The sequence below is a fragment of the Paramisgurnus dabryanus genome, chromosome 3 (genome assembly GCF_030506205.2).
Source record: "Paramisgurnus dabryanus chromosome 3, PD_genome_1.1, whole genome shotgun sequence".
NCBI classification, from domain to species: Eukaryota; Metazoa; Chordata; class Actinopteri; order Cypriniformes; family Cobitidae; genus Paramisgurnus; species Paramisgurnus dabryanus.
The window spans coordinates 30,697,582-30,721,236 of NC_133339.1; the positions used below are offsets into that span (position 1 = coordinate 30,697,582).

General features: G+C 36.9%; 1 protein-coding gene across 1 annotated transcript; it reads left to right on the forward strand.

Moving 5' to 3' along the window:
• Positions 1-968: 968 nt before the first annotated feature.
• Positions 969-23,325, forward strand: ca10b (carbonic anhydrase Xb). The gene is made up of 9 exons (XM_065255630.2): positions 969-1,332; positions 2,863-2,937; positions 13,095-13,237; positions 15,275-15,460; positions 16,840-16,935; positions 21,643-21,715; positions 22,105-22,259; positions 22,341-22,512; positions 22,772-23,325. Exons 1-9 carry the CDS (start codon positions 1,275-1,277, stop codon positions 22,792-22,794), a joined length of 981 nt encoding a protein of 326 aa, XP_065111702.2. The 5' UTR covers positions 969-1,274; the 3' UTR covers positions 22,795-23,325.
• Positions 23,326-23,655: the final 330 nt, after the last annotated feature.

The following is a 23,655-nucleotide window of genomic DNA, read 5'->3' on the forward strand; positions in this document are numbered from 1 at the left end:
GTTGTTTATGTTGTTCCTGTTTTATGTATGCTGGTCTGCTACCACATTTGATGTTTTTTCTTTAGCATTTATCTCTGTGAGGATTTGTACATTACGTGCCCTAACTAAATATAGCGTTGTACTTTCTCTTCAGAATTTCTCGAAGAATGTTATGGTCATTTATGACTCACTCTTCTTTTGTGCCTCTGTTTTGTTGTTCAGTTCTTGCTTAATATATTTTAATGGATTTTGTCAAGATTATATCACATCATGTTTACATGAAGCAACACTGGGTTTATAAAAGTAATCATTTTTGTTAACAGCAATCTATATTCTTGAATGTTTGTCATTCAGAGGACAGTAAAGATATACAAAAATATTCACAGTATGCAGTTGAGACTGCTCTCAAACACAGCTTGTTTTAGCTCCAATCTGATTTCCTTTGGGCTTTATTGTTCTCTGCTTCTGATCTTTTTCCAGTGAATTTCTCACTCAAGCTTTTGTATATCTTGTATGTGTCAGAGTGCGTGTGATGAAATGTGATTCTTAAATTTGTCTTCTTAAAAAAAGAGTAAAATTGTTGTAACCTGGCTTTTGTGGATGAGATGTAACGTTAGTGAATTATTATTTTTGTATTTAAAACAAAATGTTTTATAAATTAAATGTCTGTTTACAAGTCTCTGTTTATGTGACATGTTTAAAATAATTTTTAAAATACCTGTGTAAATCTAGACAGCCGAAGGCTGCTTATCAGTGCAGCCATTAGCTGTTAATAAAAGTGCAGCTTAATAAAACACAACGATTGCATTGTGATGTTCTCCGAGCTCGTGTTACTAATTTTATGAGTAATGAACATAAATGTGATGATTTCTAATCCCGTTAAGCCTAACACCAGCGGGAAACTAATTGCATTAGAGTTTGAATGCATGTCAAAACTAACCGCATTCACAGGCGAGCGTCACGGGAGCGCGAGCCCCGCCTGCAGCACCGGGATTAGCACGCGCTAAACCTCTCGTCCGCGCGCCCAGTCAGGTAACGCAGCAACATCGTCTGCTACTCAAACAGCACAAACAAGGACAAAATTAACAGATTTTCTTTTGCGTGTTCGATTTCGCGACTTTTAAGTTTATATGCTGTGAACTCACAGGCGATTTTTGCGTTTTGTTTATTTGATAGTAAATGCGCGCGCTGGGTCGCGATATAAAGGTCGATAATGATATCGGAGAGTGATGGAGTGAATGAAGTCTTGTCAAGTTAAAATAACCGACGCCTGATGGTCATGGACTGAATGAAGAATGCCGCACGTTTGGGAGTTTATCCTCATTCTCAACATTAATGTCATCTTTGTGGAAGGTAAATTGTGTTTATATAAATTAGTTAAGAGAAGTGGGTGAAAATTGTTCTTTATTTTTAATGAACCATTTATTTATTTGGCAAAGTGTTTACATACAAAGAAACATGTCAGATGAATATTAAGTGATTATTTTGTTATAATGACCCCAGTGCGCATGGCTATGCATGGATATTTATTGTTTTAAGTATTTTTTTCTCTCACATACCAGTTACTTTTCCCATTCTCTGTGTCTGTCACTTGTGTACGTTATTAGATATAGCCTAACGTCCACATTGTGGAAATTTGTTATGCCAAAATATTGTTAATTGCTGTGAAAAATACATTTAACAAACGACCAAATTATAGGCTATAGTTAAAAAAGTATAAGAAATAAAGAAAAGGCTAGTCTGAAGCTTAATATAAGGCTCAAGTACTGTTTTTCTGCGTTTGCTATTGAAGTACCCAGAGTGGTTTGGCAGTCATGAGTTTGACGTCATACTTCTCTTCAGGGGATGAACATCTTCAACACACAAACGCAAGTTAGATCTTCAAAGAGTGGGATCTGTGCTTTAAGGTCCGATATATTTAAAACGTAGTCGTCTTTTAAAGATAGTGTAAGGTAAATGTAATGCATTGAGGATGGCTGGGCCACCTGGTCAAATATATGAAGTTTATTTTTCGTTTTCATTTTCAATACTTTTCTAATGACCAATGCATGCCATTTAGACGTGAAGGGGTTTGCATGCTGTGAAGGCATACTGCAAAATTATTTTTATATAATCCTTGCTATGTGTAAGGTTTAGTATAACTCAGTGTGCTTGGAGGATATATAGTACGAGAAGTTGAGGTTCAACATTTGCTAATCTCCCATTGTATGAATCTCCTTGCACATGTAATGGATGCTGACCAATTCCAATGAGTGAGCACCAGCCTCTCACATCCCAGATACAGATGTCGATAAATTGGTGTGAAAGCAAATTGTGCTTGAATGATCCGGCACTCTGTTCATGACTGGCACATCAAAGTGAGCTGGCGTGAGGGTAGAGCTGTGGTGCGGTGTATTAAAGAGCGGCCCTGGGTGCTTGACTTGGCAGTGGATATGATGCAAGCTGGAGCCTGGAGCCAGAGGGAGAGAGGTGAGGTGAATAGTGATGCGAGATAACAGAGTGAATTCAGAATGCTGGAGTCTGTTGCCTCTGTGACCTACTTTCCTGCTCCGCTGATAGGGCCTAGAGCTAAGCATCCAGCATGCATTTGTTGTCATCCCATAAATTTGTTTTTCGGCCAATTAAGCCGCGCGCTAGGCAAATATTGATTTATATATTTACATATATCTACATTTCCGTCAGATTTGTCAGCTCAGATATAAATAATTCCAGCAAAACGCTGGGAATTTCGAAATGCGCCTTGAAACGTGGGAAGAAACGACTTCATCGTCACATTTGACAGAAGAAACTTCTCTCTGTGGGGTGCTGAGGTCTATTACAGGTATGACTGTATTTTCAAAGAGCCGTGGGTGAGTGATGTGCGAATCTTCTCTTTTCTCGCAGCACAGCCGGTGTCATCAAAGCTTCACGATGGTTGGTGGGCATACAAAGACGTTGTCCAAGGAAGCTTTATACCAGGTAAGCCTTTCAAAAATTAAAGAAAAAGACGAGACTGTGCGGAATGCTTCCTGTCAAAAGTCATAACGTTTGGCACGCTAAAACTTGCAAGCTATGCGGGAATCCTTTATTCACTGAGGCTTTGCGTGTTGTCGTATACCAAATGAAACGCCAGACTGAGCAGATGAATATTTTATTCTACTTGATTCACACATAATGTGTGTGCATATATATATATGTACAGAGTACTGCGCAAAAGTCTTAGGCCACCATGCTACCATTAGATTTGTTGTAGTGATCATATATAATTATTTCTCAGTCTCTTTATTAGAACACAACCAGAAAAAAACAGTAAATGTGAATGTAGTATTAAAAACTGTATATAAGTATAAGCTGAGGTGTCAAGTAGGATAAACTCCCCTTTCACTTGAGCAATAGCAGGCAGCTGCAGGATCTCTTAAACCTAAATGAAATTAAATCCTAATTTCTAATTCTAATCGAATGACTTCAAGACTTCAGTCTCCTCAAAAAAGCTCAAGATGGGTTTCGTGCCCATAGAGGTCACACTAAATACTGACTGATGCCTGAAGAAGACACGATTTAGTTCTGAAAATTGTTTTGTTTTTAATTTTGTGTACATATTTCCTTTATTTTCTGTTTGTATATTAAAAAAGAGTGAAAAATAAGTATTGGTGGACATAAAAACTACAAAGCTGGTGATGGTGGCCTAAGACTTTTGCACAGTACTACACTTAACTATATGACATATGATATGATTTAGAAGTATTCCACCATTGGTCAAACAGACAGATAGTCCTGATATTGGTAAAGTCAGCTTTGCTGTGTTAGGCCAGTTTGCAAAGCATGCTCATTTTTGGAGTCATTTTTGATAGCTACATACCCACAGTAGTTACACTTTTATCAGCTTACAAATGGCTTACTTATAGTTGTCTTTGCACATTAAGCTGGGATAGAAGTCAGTATTTTAATGTCGGAAAAATTACACACCTCAGCTTTAAGTGCCTTGTTCGGTGTGAGAGTAAATAAATTTCATGTAATCCATATTTACAGCAGGTTTCAGCTGATTACTTACAACTGCAGCAGAGGCGCTTTATGAGTTTCATTTGAAGTAATTCATTGTCTGGTCAAACTTGTATAAAGCTAATAAACTTATGTAGCCATCAAAGGAAACCTGGCAAGAACTTTAATGGTATTTTTCTTTTCCACATACTTAAAAGCTTTTAATAAAGACACGTCTGTAGCACAAATAGGTATTCAATTGTAGATTGTTTGTGATGAAACATCATATATACTTTAAAAACAAAGGCAGGCAAGGACACATCACGTAGCACCAATCATAACTGCACCGGATATCAAGTAAGCCCTATAGCAACTCATACATATATGTATTGCACATAAATTTACCTGTTTAGTAAGTGTTTTTGAGAGAGAAAAGCTCTCTGGATTAATATTGCACAAATGTCCTTGAGACTTTCAAAAAAATGCTACCAGGAAAGAAAGAAATAAAAAAGCATTCAAAAAGCAAGCACCATCCGTTTCCCTTACAGCATGTGTGGATTACCACAAGACACACAAGTAAAGCATTCATTTCCTTGTGGTTTGACAAAACTAAAGGCGTTTTAGTCGTGGTTTCTTTTACATATATGCTTCTGGCACAGATTATAGGCATATCAACATATGAGAGTTTGTTGCAAAACGAGATAACTCTGTTTTTTACATTTTTCAGAAATCTCGTTTTTTGGTTGTGCATTCCAATTAATATCAATTCACCTGCAGTTGGTTTGTTTTGATTTAAACCTTCATAACTTAAAAATACAGGTAGCACCATAAAACAAAATAATAACATGATAACATAATAATAAACATGTTTTGACAAAAATGTTAAAAACGGATTTATCTCGTTTTGCAACGAAACTCTTCATATGTTTTTACTACTTCAGCTTATCAAATTAAGTTTTCATAAGTTAAAGCAACTCATAAGTAGCCTACTTAAAATCCAAAATTGTAAATTGAAATGACATGCAAATACTATTTGATTTGAACTGTACTTTTAACATACTATCTCTGTTTAAAAAAAAAATGTGTTTAGTTACCACTTGAACCCATCTTTCAAACAAAAATGGGTGGTACCTAAATACATTTTTAGTTCATATTCATGGTGTCTCAAAATAGCACAAAGAAGTACACCTAGATGTGTATAAGATTATCTTAAGAAGTACTAAAGAAGAATTTTTAGTATAATAATTACAATATTAGTGCACGAAAAAAGAGCACTTTAAGTGCATTATGGAAGTGTACTTATTCACCTAGGTACTTAAATCTCTGACAGTTACAGTGCACAGTTTATTTAAGTCTAGTTTAATATTTAAAGACTATCTGAAGTGTACTGTACATATTAATGATTGAATAACTGTAATGCTTTAGAGTTGACTATACATATAGCTGTGACAATAGGAGACATTTAAAACTTGTTCTCCTGTTGCACTTAGGCTACTACCTTACATGTATGACTTTTAAAGTGCATATGGACATTAGTGTTGCAACCAAAAATGTGGTATAAATTATGGTGCTTTTGGCTGTTTAAACTGTATATAGGTATATGCAATCTGAAGCCATAAGGAACAGCACAAGATAATTTTAAATTAAGGATTATATAATGTAATACTTTTGGTTTTGTAATCTTCATCATTGGCCCTGAGCTCCCTGCATAATTATATTAATATTTTTAGTACAGTGACTTTATAATTTGCAAGATTTGAGTCAATGTTTCCCAAACATTTTTACAATTACGTAACCCTCCAAACAATAAATGTCCTGCTGTGTATCTTCTCTCTTTGGACTCACACACATAGTCTTTATTAATACCATGCAACAAATGCAACTTTGTACATTAAACAGATTATTTCATGAAAAAAAAGCATTTTAAATTAAATTTCTAAGTTATTAAGGGTGTACGTAAAATTTCCTAAATGCATTTGCAGTGTTTGGTTGTACACACCGTCTATATGCTTGCATTTATTTATTCAAGTGGGTACTTTTGGTACGTATTACTGCAGAATGCACTAATGTCTTGACAATGCAATTTTCTAAGTGGTGATACTCTGCATGCAAGACCATTTTCCAAAAGCTGCTTTTAGAAATGTTACTAATAACATTTCCACTGGACTGAAATTGAGCAAGTGCTCTCAGCTTGTTTCTGTCAGCCACCTCGTTCTCCAGGTGCATTGTGGGACTGACAGAGATCAGAGTCCCTAGGCGGTCAAGTTTGCAATGCCTCTGTGAACTTATTTCAGTCATCAAACACTACTTGAATGGCAAAAGACAGACATCTTTAAATTCATGTGCTGAAATCACAATTAAACATATTTCTGTCCAACAGTTAAACAACTGTACCATAACTTTTATTTCTTATTATGCTCGAATTTGAGGTTGTTTCAGTGAACAGGTTGGCGAGCCCTCCCCCAGAGATTTGTTAGCCTTTATCGATTTGTTAGTTCTTTTATCTGGATGGCGGGACTTCTGTTGCAAAGCGACCATAATAAGTATTGCATTGTCCCCTAATCACCGTAATTATATAGCAGTGCTCATGACGTTGCACTGATGTGGAAATAGTCTCATGCTCACATGCCTCCTACAGCATGCTATGCAGTAGGTGGATTTTTACTGTTGCACTGCAATGTCTGGTAATTTGAACTCATTTGAAAGATCAAAAATTCACATGCTTTGTTGCTAAGAACATACAGCAAATCCAGTTATTTGTAAATAGTGAATGCTTGACCGCTATTATGATTCAGCATTCACATTTACAATCACTCTAGCATTGTGTTGTATATATTAGAGAGTTTTACAGGTCTTAAGTAAAAAAATTGATATCAGGCATAAGTGTTTGGGAACAACTGATTTATGTGATTTTTTTCCCATTCAATTACTGCAAAGCTTTTTGCTTGCTTTTAACTAATGAACATTTTTTAAACATAAACAGTTAACCGTTCGGCTAATGTTTCATTCGATTGCGCTTATGTGCTACTCTTAGGAGAGCTCAGAAGTCATTCACTGTTATATTGTGATTTAAATACATATTTTCAATATAAATATCTCCCATCAGCACTTGACAAACATTGTCTGAGAAGATCTGAATTAAACAAAACATGACCTTATTCTTCCCATCTGCACAATTTAACCTTTGAATAAACTCTCATAAGTGCAGTACTATTGTTTAATGTGCAGATACATATAAAAGCAAACAATTGAAGCATTAAGATTTGCACAGCTGCTATATCTATGCAACTTTCAATGTGATGCAACATCAGCGCCTAGTGTTGCACTGTGTTTAATAGTGAACAATTTTTTATTTATTCCTTGTCATACCTAAAAAAAAAACACTTTGAGCGATTTTTCATTAATGTATTGAACCCAAAGCCAATTCTGGCACAGATCCCCGAGGATGAGGGTGCCATCTGCCTACAACTCATCAATGGCTACGGCAAAATCACTGTGTCACTCCACTCCAGACTTAAATAAACAATTATTGGAGCTTAAACCTCTATTCTGGTCTTAACACTGGATTCAGAAGTAAACTGTGTCCCAGTTTGAATTCTGCGACCTCTCTGGGCTTCACTCCAAGACCGATTGCGACTCACAGCAGCGCAACTGAAGGCTAGTAAGGCCGTCCTAATTTAAAGGATGCTTAAAATGCAGCCTCAAAATGCATCCTTGTTCCTCGAGCCGCAAAGGATAGAACGAATAGATCCCTCACAGCCGAGGCCATCCCGAGATTCATTGCACGTTACATTTGAAGGATCCAGCCTTTAAATTGGGACACAGCATAAAGACAGACTAAAAGAATCAAGTTTAATTCATCATGAAGTACAGTATGATAGATGCTGTTATGTAAGGAATAATTGACGACGGCCGTTGAATTATTTGAAAATAATGCAAACCCATAATGTGAAGGCTCATCACGGAAAAAATCAAAGGTCCGGAGTCCATTATTCCGCTTATACCACGGTTACCACAGACATGGTGGTTATTTTAAAGGGGCCATGACATGAAAATCAGACTTTTTCCAGGTTTAAGTGCTATGATTGGGTCCCTAGTGTGGCTATCAACCTAGAAAATTTGAAAAAGATCAACCCAGTAACTTAGTTTTAGTAAACAATTCTCTACAAGCACATGAAAAAATAGGTCGTATAAATTTGGCTCTCCTTATGATGTTATAAGAAGCTCTTATTATAATAATCCAACCCCTTAATCCAACCACAGCACTGCCATTTAGTGCAGAGAGAAAATAATTCACAGAACAATTCAGTTTCAATTTCAACAAACCACCATCATTGTGATCAGTGTTTGCACTTGATCAGCTCATGTGCATTTTAGAGGACACACCCAAAACGGCACATTTTTGCACACACCTACAAAGTGGCAATTTTAACATGCTATAATAAATTATTTATATGGTATTTTGAGCTAAAACTTCACACATGTGCTCTGGGGACACCAAAGATGTATTTGACATCTTAAAAAAGTCCTGTGACATGGGCCCTTTAAGAGATTTGACAGGTTAGGTGTGCGTTTATCAAATAAACCATTCAACAGCCCTGTGGTATAATCCTATCACTGAAAAAAATGATTAATTAAATTTACTAATTTTTTTAAAGTAAGTGGTTGCAATCAATTTATTTAAGCTACATTTAAACAAAAGTATTTTATTATTTTTTTCTATTTTTTTATTTTTTTTAATGTAGCTTAAATAGATTGATTGCAACCACTTACCTTAAAAAATTGAGTAAATTGAATTAATCATATTTTTTCATTGTAGAAAAACTAACAAAGGTATAGTGTTAAAAGTTTGCTTTCTGAACCTGTCACATCGCTTTGCAACCAGGCTGTTATTGAATGATGGGGCAATAAAACTATATTGTGTGTGTGAGCAGAACAAAGTGCAGTATCTCATTTCACATGTGAAGAAGGTGTTTACATAAAGCAGCAGCAGCAGCAAACCAGACAGTTTGGTTCTAATGGTGAGAGAGATAAGGTGGATAATGGCCATGAAAAAGTAAATTACGACAAGTTTTGGCACAAAAGGAACTTTACTTAGACGCACCTTGGGGAGAAAAATTAGATAATAAAAAACGTTTGCAACAACCCATTTAAGTGTTTTTCATTTTCCCTTCTAAGATTATAACTAGGAACAGCTTTTATACAGCTTTATGTCTTTAGATTGTTTCTGTTTGGCATGCAGGCAGTAAATGTATAGAACGGATAAAATTATAGGCCCAGCAGCTGGTACCCTAAGCTTCCTCTTTCAAATAAGCATATTTTTATATCAGCACCCAACCCCCCCCCCCCCCCAATACTTTTATTAGCAGCTTCCTACTCTCTGTCCTTGACATTTAAAAAAGCAGAGAAATAGGAATATGAATGGTGAAAAAATAAAAACGGATTTCCCGTAATGAGCTCAGTGGCTGTCAGGATGTCAGACAAAAACCGGATTACACTTTAGTTATGGAAACAAACATTAATTTAGGTCACTGTACAAAGAAATGCAGAATATAGAAAAATGTGTAAATGTATAAAAAGCTTTGGTGCATTCAGTGAAGAGATATTGTGTTATTTTGCTGCTTCCTAGCGTATATAATAAGTATTTAATGCAACAAATCATTTAGTTCACATTTTCCAGTCCAGCTTTCCTGCAAAAATTCCTGCACGGGAAAATAAGGTCATGGATCTTTTATTCATAAAACCAATCTGTTGGATTAATCTGTTTATAATCTCATTCTATAGGGACTAAAGGTGGCCTAGCTGCTGATGATCCAATGAGGTTGATGGGCAGTCTCACAATATCATCCTAAACTCGCATGCTGCACATATGCCCCCTTTTCTCACCTCACAACAGATCATTCCTGCTAATGGAAGGGATTCCCCTGGTATTAGGGCTGTTTCGGTCGGCCTTATTGCATTTTGAGGTTCAGTGCACCAAAGCTGCTCTTTCGCATCAGTTAAAAAGTTGTGTGCTGTTTTGGGACAGTGAAACATTCGGAGAACAGATTAGTCATATAAGGTCAAGCACGTCCTTTGGGCATGTGGCTGACTAATTTCATATGTGTGGGTTTTGTTTTCGTGAGCTGAAGTGCATTAACATGCAGGTTTTTTATTTGGATGCACGAGCTGCATGATATTGACCTCATTTTAAAAGAGAGCCAGCACACTGAATGGTAATAAAGCTGTAAAATTGATTGCTAGACCAGAGGTTTTTCCTCGTAGGATATCACCCACCAGACTGAAACCCACAACCTAGATTGTGGATGGGGCGCATATGCAGGCTAAATTTGGGATGAGCAATTTGAGATCACATCATGACCGAATACAAAACGGAACAGCCAACAGCGAACAGTCAACTACGGCGGCCGGGGACTTCTTTTCTCGAGGGTGCTCGATGCGAAGTTCGTCACAACATGTATGTAGCCCGTCGTGTGTGGTTCGTAATTTCAAAATATGTGTTCTGTGCGTCGAGTGATCCTATGTGCACCACGTGTCTTGTCATAATAAGTGCCTGCTGCAGACGCGTCTAAAGGGTTTATAATAAAAGAGACGATTGCGTTTGCCAGATACTCGCATAATCATAAACGTTTTGTGCAGCAGGGACTTATTGACAAAAATAATGATGCAACAAACACATATTTAAAAAAAAACGAGCAACACACATGACTAGGGTTGTAACGGTACCGGTATGGTGGTATACCATGATATTAACTTTCACGATTATCATACCGTTAACATTTGCTTATACACGGTTTTGGGGAAAAAATAATAAAGCAGATCTCACCTGTGCTACTGCATACATGCAACATAATTTGGCTTGACTGCTAGACTCCTCCACTCGTTTTATGTACAGCAGAGAAAATGTCAGAGCCAGAGACTACAAATTCTAACCTCTATCCCCCACCAGAAAAAGTTAAAATCTATAGTATGGAAATACTTTAGGTATCCAAAACACAAATGCAGGGTTGTTCTTTAAGATAGATATCCAGTTTGCAAGAAATGTGGACAAAGAGTGGCTGTAAAAGGAGACACTAAAAGCCCATTTAAGTGATTTATATTACATATCAATTTAAGTTGATTATACTTGATTATAGTTGATATATAATAAAAATGATGATGGGAACAAAATGAATATATACAGAGCAGCTCTGAGATAATTTAATAAGTATTTCATATTTTATATAAAAAAATAGTAATAAATTAAGAATCAAAGTTTATTTTTTTTCAAAACTGTTTTTTTTTTCAAAAAAATTTGACATCATAAACCATATGTTCAACCCAAACCCCCTATCTGTTTTTTATTAATTTAATAATAATAAGTGTTTAATACCGCCAAACCGTGAAACCGCGATAGTTTCTGAGACGATTATCATACCATGGAAATCTCATACCGTTACAACCAGGGTTCTAAATTAACACACTATAAAAACTTACTAGCCAGTTTGGCCGGTGATTCATGAGGCATTGCATGCAAGATACATAAAACTTCGTTCTCGGACATTTATCCCTCTGGCAGTACTTCCTACATTTCCCATGAACACTGTGCCGCAATGCTACGTGATGATGTTTATACGCCAATTGGCTGCGCGCAGTTTGCAGCAAACCAGCGCGAGAAACTATGGAAAAGAGTGGAGCGCGTCCACTCCACCAGAAAACAAAAGGAAGAAGGAGAACGAACGGGCAGAGCAGAGAGGATAGACTAAAAGACAGCGGTGTCGCCACACCCCTTTACTGGGGCATGTGCTCCAGGTTAAATCTTTTGTGCCCAGGTGTAAATCTCAAGTTTAAATTTTAGCAGTTAACTAGTGTATTCCTTAACCAAGATAATAGCGGCAAAAACAGATCTATATGCAATGAAGTTACCCAATTTACGCCTGTAAAGCGACAAAGCAGTCGCACTGACGCGTGCACGCATGTATCCATGTCCACGCGCGTCTTTGCGTTCCTCCGCGCGCGCAACTGCATCCAAAAGGTGACGCCACGCGAATGAGTAATGATGAAAACAAGACGAGAAGTAAGTTTCTAAATAATGCTGCTAATCTTATTTTGACTCGATCATTATTGGCTTCTGTAGATGGACATCAGAAATGTTTTGTGCAAAGCAGGGAAAGGGAAGCAGAAAGGAGAGATGATGAGTTTAAGTGAGGTAAGACAAACTACATCCTCACCCTGTCAGGTCTCAAACATTAGAGGAAAAATCTCAGGAAAACCTTTTGTCAAGTCTAGGATTGCATTGTTGCTGAGAAAATCAACAGATGTATGTGTTATACTGTTCTGTATTTTCAGATATGAAATTAATATTTAGTTTACTAATATTTAACTCTAGGGCACTAACTTACATAACAGTTAGCAGTAAGTGTGACTGAGATTATTAAGTATAGCAGTCATAAAAAAATATTCTTGTAAAAATAAGTTATTAATCATTGTCATCATTGTAGAAAATATTTCTCTGCTTTCATTATTACCAAACATTTTCTGCCATGTATGCCTCCAAACATGTTAATAATGTTAGGTATGATGAAGATTATACTTAAATATTTTTAAATACATATTTATCTTTCGCAGAACCTGTTGCACTGTAGAATAGTGGGTTAAGCAAAGGACATTGTATAGAAGTGTTGCACACTTCTTGCACACAGCAGGCTTTCAAAAAAAGTCAGCAAAAAATGGGAGGCCTGTGCCCAAGTAAAGCTTTATGTCTATCGACAAAGAAATGAAGAAAGCCTATGTTTCATCACAAAAATGTTGTCATGTTTTGTCAGGATTCAGTCGCCTGCACGCGAAAGAAAAAACTAATTGTTGCATTCAGTGGCACTCATAATTTCTCTTATTTTCACCGGAAAAAAATTTGACTAGTGGAAATGCTGATTGGCTGGTAACTTTAGAAAGTTACCAGCCACTTTGGCTGGTGGACAAAAAAGTTAATTTAGAACCTTGGTTACAACCCTACACATGACACTCCGAACATATATTTTGAATTTGCGCCCCATGGATGAGCAGTCACGACAAGCCGCCACTTTCAACTACTAAATAAACAGTTCAGTGTTTTTTCATCTTAAAGCCATAAAATGTAATTTTACACATGAAACTAAACTGTTGAATGTTTGTTTCATCAGTGCCGTCTTTCTGGGGACTGGTTAACACTGCCTGGAACCTTTGTGCGATTGGAAAGAGACAGTCGCCTGTAAATATCGAAACCAGTCGAATGATATTTGACCCCTTCCTCAACCCGCTACGCCTCAACGCCGGGCAACGAAAGGTAAGAAATGGAAAAAATGAAGTTCTTATTGCACCCGTGGCTTGGAATAGCTAAAACAAGATGATTGATGGTTGCATTATAGTCCTGTCTATAATATCTGTATTTTAAAAAAGCTTTGTTTCGTGTTATTTGACAAGCAGCTGTACTACGCGTAGATTCATCATTATTCCCTTTACTCCAACATCCCATAATTCACTGGGATTTTGACAAGATTGGCTTATACGACACAACCCTAGATTAGCCAGCGTCACCGGTCCATTTGTCAAATGTAATCACACACGCTGTATTCACGCACATTGCAGTTATTTGACAGCTAGTTGTTTGGTCTGTTAAAGCGCACAGCTGAATTTTAATGTGGTGGGTGAGTTGGTTTATACACCTCTGTTGGCCAATGAACCAGATCCTCAATTATATTTGCAAAGCATGGCAGTAAAGCTTTCCAAATTAAGTCTTTGAAGATGTGCCGGCCTGATGGCTAATGCCCCAAACTGTTGGTTTGTTACAGCGGTGTCGTAATGAGATCACAAATTCTCCCTGGCACGGAAAATTGCTGGCTGTTTGCTTTCAATGCAGCGCACCTGCAATCGGTCAGCATATTAGTTTGACCAAACTCATTTACCTGCCATTACTACAGTGCAGCATTGACACGGATCCAGCGTTTAATTATTGATTATATGTAGACGTGAGATATTTCGCTCTGACCTCTACGGGAATGTAATGCAGAGCTTTTGAATGCAGACGTGGGATTGACTCCAGAAAGCAGTAGGGAAAGAGTTAATTCCTCATTTAACATCCTGTTTTATGATTAATGCTGCTGTGCATCTGCTGGGGGAGATTAGGCAGACACACCATCTGCGCTGACATGGGTTGTCAATGAAGGATTCTTTAGAGAAACTACAGTACAAGAGCGCTAGCGGTTATAGACGATATACCGTACAGCCTCTTTTTTTTTCCTCAATAACGCACTTAGGGTTAGACAGGGGGGGCAAATAAAAGTTGGTGGTATTCTCAGGAGACGCTCTGGTCCTATTTCAAGAGACCTAATTACATTTATGTATGATTTGCTCTTTGGTGCTTGTTATGACTGTGTTTTCTCTGTGTTCCTGGAGAAAATTCCATTGGAGACCTAAATGTTCTCAGTGAATTCAAGGCAGTTTGATTGGTTAGCTGCATAAGTTACCGGGGGCTCTTATATAATGGGCATTTATGCATGGAAACTCTGAGGCAGTAATGGAAAAGTTTATAGTCTCTTCTAAATGGACAAACTATGTTACCTGCCAGGCATTCATTAATTCTTCAGTTTATTGAATGAAAATATTAGGTTTGTTTTGTCCCCTGTTTTATCTCAGTGGATATTTGAGATTAATGCTGAAATATGAGCGTCATTCGTAATGGCGTGACGTAGTTTAGTTCCGCTTAAATTGGCATTTCTACGTTGAATTATATGGGGGCTACGGACCAAAGTGAACGTAATTACCGCTTGCTATGAATTTTTTCGAGATGAAAGATTCAGGCTTAATTTATTGCTTATTCGCGTGTTCCAGAGGGATCAGCAGTTCTTAAACTATCCCAAGATCACAAATGAGCCATCTATATTGGTTCATTTAAAATCCACCTCATTAGAAGACACTCGTGTATGCACTTACAGGTGTTGTTGTTCACTGGCGTGCCATAATAGGATACATTTAGTCTCTTATTTAGTAATCATACGTTTTAAATTACCTAAATGCATCTGTTAAAGTCCTTTTCTGGCATCTTAGTTGTTTTGGCTGCATACTCCCCTTGCAGACCATCAGTCTTTCCGAACTAATCCGTTTAATATATTCATGCCTTTATCCGGAAAATCCTCACGCTGCAGGCGCAATGTCCAGCAGTGCAGATAATGCCTTTAAGCCTAGCCAGGTAAAAACAGCTTCACCTCTGTCCTTACAGACAGGTTACACAGTTGACTCAGAAGAATTCTGAAAGCATAAAAGGTCAACGATTAAAATAACAGGAAAATTACATCCAGAAAATGTAACCCAAGTGCTTTTCCAGGTCAGCGGAACCATGTATAACACGGGTCGACACGTGTCCCTGCGCCCAGACAAGTCGCACCTGGTGAACATCTCTGGTGGGCCGCTGAGCTACAGCTATAGGCTGGAGGAGATCCGGCTTCATTTTGGCAGCGAGGACAGCCGAGGCTCCGAGCACCTGCTCAACGGCCAGGCCTTCCCTGGAGAGGTGAGCCAACAAAGAGTCTGGAAATACATCACGGCTGTTGAATTGAATTAAATCTGGCTTTCAAAAGACTGGATGGTGTGATAAACTTTTAAAGCCATTGAAGTTAATGACGTTAGAAGAAATATGATGTTAGACCATTTCATCAGATTTTTTTACCTCTCCCATTCTTATTCCCAATATAAGGAGTTTTTGAAAAAAATCTTTCAAAGCAGTGTGATTTCTTTGAATATGTGTATATTGTGCAAGGCCACTGCATTATTGCATTATTTTCTTTATACTGGATTAAAAAGAAAGGTCAGTATTATGAAAATGCTCAAATAGTGACTGATTCGAGAATAGTGCAGTTAATGCAAACAATAAAATGCAAATGAGCATAAGCTTGTACATACTGTAGCTCAATAAGGAAAACAGAATAGCTTATTAAGTTTTAATAAAGGAAGCAGAAACATTTCAAGCTCAAAGTCTTGGTGTTCAAGCATTATGATACTTTGGCACAATTCCTCTATTATGTAGGCTATATACTGTAGAAGCGCTTGCCAAATTACTTGCCGCATGGATGAATTTGGGACCTCATCCAAAACAAATACGGGTCTGCAACAAGGTCAAAGATGGATTTCGATTTGTGCAATGAATTTTTGGCTGGCATTGATTCAGTTTTGTATGTTTAGGTACTTTATTAGGTCATGGCATGTAATGTCCTGAATCAAAACCAACTGCTCTAGTATAGCCCAATCTACAAAAGAAAATACAATTCCCTCATGCAAACAAAAGTAATTTTTCATGCTAAACACACCTTAACTTTTGAAGCTTATGAGTATACATGCCGCCACTTGAGTAGCAGTAGCAAAGATGTGCGGTCCCGTTTGATCCTCAGCTCACCTTTGATTTCACTGCAGTCAGCAGCCTCACTTCATTTTCTTAATCCAAATGAGGTTATATGGGCACCGGCTTTCCAACAACTTCATTTTGAGGCAGACAGGCAGGCTCATTATAACTGATGACTGTAGCATATTTTCTAATGAGTTCCAATGCAATTTTGAGCAACCGAAAATTAAGCAGAAGCTTTGCTGGCTTCCATCTCGCTGATTCCATTGAGCTGCACTGAAATAGCGATAAAACAGGATGGAGGAGCGTAAAGGACCCTCGTAATGTTCCCATTAACAATTCATTAACAATTTATACGCAAAACAAAGCTAAATATTTATGCGAATTAATGTACTGAACCTCGTTTCTGTGTCACGGAAGATTACGAGCTGACAGAAAAAAAGTGAATTTAGTAATGCAGTTATGTTTTAGAAGTGGGGTGAAGCCATAATATTAAGGCTCGGTACACACATTTATCTTGAAGGCGTTATCTAGAGTGTTTCTTCTGTTCACAGGTGCAGCTCATCCATTACAATCAGGACTTGTATTTAAATTACAGTGATGCTGTCAGGGGCCCTAATGGAATTGCAGTTGTTTCTATTTTCATGAAGGTTAGTAGGATGTTCTGGTCCTTTCAACATACTGTATAATCAAGATGTAACATTGTATTGCATGGTCTAAAAAGTCAGTAACCATAGGGTCTTTTACACCTAGTCAGTAAAAAGACCAATTGTAAATGCCCCCCAAAACTTTTTGAGATGGATTTAAATCAAATCGCTCAAACAACTTCAGGAGGTAGTCTGGGTCGTATTTCAGATGAAACTGGACATGTATAAATACATCTAGTTGATGAAGCCACATGTCAGCACTTTACTCCTCCCAAACGTAAGCACGCAATTCCCACGTTAGCCGGGAGAGAGGCAAACAAACAAAGACGACACATCAAAAAAAACAAGGATGGCTCGTTGCTTCATAAGTGCTGCCTTTTGTTGTAAAGGCGGAGTAATGAAAGTGATATCCGTTCAGCCAAGACGCATTACTATGGCAGAATGTAAATGAAATGAAGAAAAGTAATTTGTTTTGGAATATTGTGGTATTTTTTTACAAATGACTGATCTGTAAGCTTCATAATTTATATATATATATTAGTTCATGTGCCCTGATAATATTTAATCAAAAACGCAAATCTTGTCCCCTCCGGTCATATGGTTTGGAAGGCAGAGGTGGAAAGTAACGAATTACATTTACTCACGTTACTGGAATTGAGTAGTTTTTTTGTGTACTTTTACTTTTTTGAGTAGTTTTTAAAATCTGTACTTTTACTTTTACTTAAGTATGTTTTGTTTAAAGTATTGTACTTCGCTACATTTTAAATCATATCCGTTACTGAGTAAAAAAATATTTTAAAAAAGCAAGGTGATAAAGACGCGCAACGGATGATTGATGGGCGGGGGAACGCGCAAAAAGAACCATGGAGACGGACGAGACAGGCGCGCGCTAATGCAGTCCCGCCTCAGTTCAAATCTTATGAAAGAAACCCCTGGCCATATTTAAGCGACCACTTTCCACTGACGCGGAGCGAGTGTTTCATTCCTATGCAAGATAGGATTCATGCTCTTCAGTACGAAACGACCGGGTTTTTACCGCTCATTTGCACGACGCGTTTTTAATACCATGCGCATTATCTTCCGAGGTCTAGCAGCTTCGCGTCAAGTCAAACACAACTTCAGAACGTCCTCGAGAATGCGCAGATCATTAGACATTGCAGAGAGAGAGAGAGAGAGAGAGAGAGAGAGAGAGAGAGAGAGAGAGAGAGAAGAATAAAGGTCTGACATCAGGTACCCAGGTCAGGAAAGCTACAGTAGAAGACAATAAACGTGTCAAAAGTATATAGCCATGGCACTCATCTCATTATAAGCTCATTTAAACTATATATAGTTTAATAAAATAATGTATGTTACCAGCAATACATTAATAGATATAGTGATTGAATTTACCAGCTGCTGACCACCTTCAAAAGTGCATAACTCAAATGTAAAAATCATTTAACAATTCCATAAATGTTTCTTAGTTTAAAAACGCTTTTTATTTTATTAACTTTTTTGTTATTGCACTTTAATTGTAAAGATGTTCCTACAATTAAAAACAACTAGTTTGAGATTTATATTCCCTTGTCGTTTTTGAACTATACTAGAATCCTCCACCTCTCCCCGCTTTTAAAAAAAGTAACTTTTACTCTGAGTAAAGTTAAAATAATTTACTTTTTACTTTTACTTGAGTAGATTTTTAGACCAGTAACTTTACTTTTACTTAAGTAAAATATTATAAAAGTAACTTTACTTTTACTTGAGTACAGTATTTTATTACTTTTTCCACCTCTGTTGGAAGGTGGGCGGAGTCTTGGAAAAGATTGCAACGATTAGCAATTAGCAACATGACCCAACTTCAAACGGTCCAATACATTTTCGATAGAAGAATTCAAGTCCAGCCCTATTTCAAAGTCATTTCACTCAGATATACGTCACCACGGGGAAAATTAGACAATCAGTACTTCCGTTTCATGGCAACGTTAATAAATCAGATCAGATTCATCCAATCAGAGAAAACACATGAAGTGACCATGTGTAAAAAGGCCCATAGCAGGGTATATGCAGGAATCATAGAGATGAATTTACTACCTTTTACTACCTTTTTTACCACCTCCAAAATATTTTTTACTACCAACACGACATCAAGCAGCAGTCCGTTTTTTAGGGTTGTGGGAGGGGTGTGCAAAGCACCACTTACTTATAAGGGTCACACCCATCATACATATTAAGTACACTAATGTTTAATTGTGATCATTAAGAATTGTCGGTTTTTTTTTGTAGTGTCGAGTTCAGTTTAAGTTGTCCTTATCTTAACCCTAGCCCTTGAGTTAACCATAGCTCTTAGCCCAGGGGTGCAAACTCATCAGGGGTGAAAAAGGTGACAAAGACACTAGCGTTATACATACATACATAAAATATATCACCGTTTATATATCAATTATAATTTTTTATTTATTTATTTATTGTAAATCTTATTAATTTTAGCATTTAAATTTTTAAATTAAATTCAAAACTGTAAACATAAGTTAATGCACCTCAAACTAACATCATGACATAAACAAGAATTAAATAAATGTTTATATACAATATATTGTAATTTTTTGTTCATAATGCATTTACTAGTGTGAACAAATACAACCTTTTTATAAACCTTTGTTACCTTTTACTACCTTTCAAGGGCCTTAATTTTGGGAGATTTTTTTACTACCTTTTACTACCGCGTGGACACCCTGCCATAGTGACCTAGTACTTTGTGTACAGAAAGGTATATTCCATGTTTCTTATCTTACAATTTGGGTAAATACTAAAACTATAATGGATAATAAACAAAAATCTAGATTAAAAAAGTTGATATTAAAGAGTAATTCATATTTATATTTTATTTTTATTTTTTTCTATGCAACAAATACTTTAAAGTCTCCCTGTAGTCAATGATTGTATCAGTTAAAACTCATCTTTGAGCATTAATCCCAATGTATGTAAAAGTTTCACCTGTCATTTATTCATGCTTTAAAACAGCTTGAATGTAACTCTACACCCTTGCCTGATGTAGTATAGGTGGATCTATGAATATGCGAATGAGTCCCCGCCTCTACTCAATTGCACAGCTCAGACCATAGATATGAATATTCGAATTAGTCCCTGCCTCCACTCTTTCACACCACCTTGGACCATAGGTATATATGTAAATGTTTCAGACACATAACTGCTAAGTTCGGTTTCACACAATGCATACATGAACTGTGCATCTTTAAGCGTCATGTTAACAGGTTACTATACGGCATCCGTACATAAAATTTATAACTCGAAATACTGCATCTGTCAGCAGTGTTGATATGATTGGGCATGTATGTGACGTTGGGAATTTAAAATATCTGGAATTAGACTCTCTCCAGCAATGGGGTTGAATGATGAATTTGCATATAGCTATCTTAAAACAACTGTATTAACACCACATAGACATATAAACAAGAGTAAAAACCAGAGTTTTCCCACAGTGGGACTTTAAAATAATTCTTTATAATATATAATTCATACAAGTCTTTATATAAATGTTTTCTAAAGGAATTTGTTTTTTTATATATATATTTAGCACCTACTAATAAATAAATCATATTTTGGATGGGTGTAGAATACAAAAATGCTTTTCTGAGATAGTTGTTCAGAATAAAAATGTCCTCTACTTAGTCTTGGAATTGATTTTGCGAAGTAACATGATAACAGACCAAAAGCTGTTTTTATTGATTTTTCCAGTGTCTTTTTTTATTGCCATCTTTTAATGCATCAATTGCTTGCAAAGTGAAGAAAATGTCTTAGTTACACCGAGGCAACATTAAAATGCAATGGAAGGTTAATGAAAGTGTTATCAAGCAATTATGCATTCAGCATTCCTCACACTTTCATAAGTGAAAATAGTAGACTCGTAAAGTTACCGCGCAAGTAACAATTAAAAGATTATTGATCAAGCTAGAAAGAACTTTTAGTTGTCTGGGATTTTATCACATTTGTAATTCCATGCGATAATGTTGGCAATTAAAACTCGCCGCACACTGTGACATCATACGACTACAAAATCCCACCGGGCATCGCCTCCCTGATGGTGCAAATCGTGCCTTCTGTGTAAATTGGGGCAGAACCGCCGGGGTTCAGATGAAAGGATGCAGTGCAACACGTTTAGTTTCAAACAGTGATCGTGATGCGTAGGAATCTAAACCGTTCTACAATTAATGAAGCCACTTGGATGAAAGGCATACATGATCAATAAACACAGGCAGATGCACCAGAATGAATTCTGCAAGACAATTATTGGATATATTAGAGATTCTGTGAATTCATAATGAAAGGTCTCAGCAGTAAGCTATGTCATTTGTGATTAATGTATTGAACAAAGCCATTAAAGGGATAGTTCATCATTATTTACTCTGTTTGTCATACCAAACTCATATGTTATTGTTTTATCCGTGCAAGACATTTCATACTGCAGTTTATAATATATCAAAGTAGTGCAAAATAACAAACAAGCAAAGTTACAGCAGTCCTTATGGGCTTGTGTGAATTCCTTTGAAGCCATTTGAGATATAGTTTTATGTAAAGAACACACTGAATTTTCAAGTCCTATCAGACTCGAAACATAAAAACCTTTTTGTTATTTGGGATTTTTTTATGACAATGAATAAGCAGAAATCCGGTTTGTGTGCTTTATTTTATAAAACTGCTGTTACTTTTCAGATTTCGGAGCCTACAAATTCATTTCTAAACCGAATGCTGAGCAGAGAGACCATTACAAGGATTACATATAAACGTAAGTGGCAACCAGTGGCTGTTTACTTCTTCCTTTCTAATGTCATTAATGCTACCTGGGGAACTTTGAAAGTGTTTTGTATACTTTTAAAACCCTAAGGGTTGGGTTTATTAACACAGAAAAAAATTGGATTGAAAAATGCCTGCAACTGCAAGTCCAGAGGTGTAAGACTATTAAGTTGCCACACTCTGAGTCTGCAAGAATTGCCTTTATGAAAACAAACTAGGCTTTGTATTACCACCTGCTGATATATGGTGGTCATGCTTTATCCTTTCAGCATCTAATAAAACTGATGTGATCATATCCTGTCCTGTGTCTAGGCATCTTGAAATCCTCTTGAGGTTTGATTAAAATGTGTGTGAAGCTAATTTTACTGTATGCAATTTCAGATGATGCTTACTTACTGATGGGGCTTGATATTAAAGAGCTGTATCCAGAAACCTCACGCTTTATCACATATGAGGGGTCCATAACTATTCCACCGTGCCTTGAGACAGCCACCTGGATCTTAATGAATAAACCGATATACATCTCACAGATAGAGGTGACGAATGCTTTATCAAATGCTTTAAACATTTACTTTACAGTATTTAAAGTAGTCTAACCCAAATAAATGCATCATCAGATGCAATCTCTTCGCCTTCTCAGTCAGAACCAGCCCTCTCAGATCTTCCTGAGCATGGGTGACAACATGAGACCAACGCAGCCGATCCACCAGCGCTGCATTCGTACCAACATCAACTTTAGTCAGAGAAGAGATTGTCCTAACAACCGTGTGCTGAGGCCGCAATACAGAGGTCTGTCTCACCAACACACTTTGCATCGGTGACATACACAGGCTCTGTGCCGTAAGCAGCACCGGGTCTCTTTGCAGTATATGCTGCTCTCACTCCCTCCTATTCAATAAAATTGCACTTTCTCATTAGACACTAAGGTTTATTGAGCTGCTTTATTATAACCATCGCTCTCGAAACAGAAGGAAATGGAAAATCTGATTTAGTGTTATGCTTCACAGACAAAGTTATCTGACAAGCACATTCTCTGCTTATTTTTTAGTGAACGAATGGCTTCTGAAATAACGGCTTGACATTGATTTGTGGCATTGGGAATTCCGGCAATAGCAGAAGAATATAGCCAATGGACAAAGGACATTTGGACCAATACTGCAAGATAAAACAAATACAAATAAAACAAAAGGGGATTCTTCAATAAAAAAGAAACTACTTTTCTACTTCTTTATGTTTATAGTATACAGTATATATATAAAAATCAGAGACTGTGAAAGCAATTGCTTATTTCTCTTATCTGACTGTTCGATCAGTCCGGACTGCTTCTCAATCAAAAATGACAGTGTACTTTTTCAACTCGCTACTGAGATACAGTCCACCTTGACTGTTTTTATCCAAAAAGCAGGTGCAGTTTATGTGTGTTGCAGTGATTGTGCAATGCAGTACCATTGAACTGAAATATCAATTTTTGATACTAGGCAAACAAGAGGATTTTAAGCCTATCTTGGACAATTTTGAGCATGTTGCCTTCTATATGTAAGTGTTTACAGTGATTCATGAATTGATGAGTGATATCTGCCAATAAAGTGGTCATGGTGAACATTTCTCTCTACTTTGACTCATTTTTTGAATGGGTTTTGTAAACATTTAGTCATTTAGCAGACGCTTTTGTCCAAAGCGACTTACAAATGAGGTAAACAATAGAAGCAGTTACAGCAACACAAGAACAGCAATACATAAGTGCACTGGAAATAGTCTCATCAAGTCCAACAGAGTATACATAGACAAGGGTTAGGTTTTTTTTTGTAAGAATGTATAGATAGAGATCAGGAAAAAGGAAAAGAAACAAAAGATAGTAAGTCTTATATTAGGAGGTGAGGTAATGGCGGAAGAGATGGGTTTTTAGCCGATTCTTAAAGACAGCTACAGAGT

What these genes read in the sequence shown, in the direction of transcription:
- ca10b (XM_065255630.2), top strand. Translation starts at nt 1,275, where the DNA reads ATGCCGCACGTTTGGGAGTTTATCCTCATTCTCAACATTAATGTCATC. An exon ending in TAATGTCATCTTTGTGGAAG is followed by an intron (nt 1,333 to 2,862) that starts GTAAATTGTGTT and finishes CTTTTCTCGCAG; the next exon opens with CACAGCCGGTGTCATCAAAG. An exon ending in TATACATCTCACAGATAGAG is followed by an intron (nt 22,260 to 22,340) that starts GTGACGAATGCT and finishes ATGCATCATCAG; the next exon opens with ATGCAATCTCTTCGCCTTCT.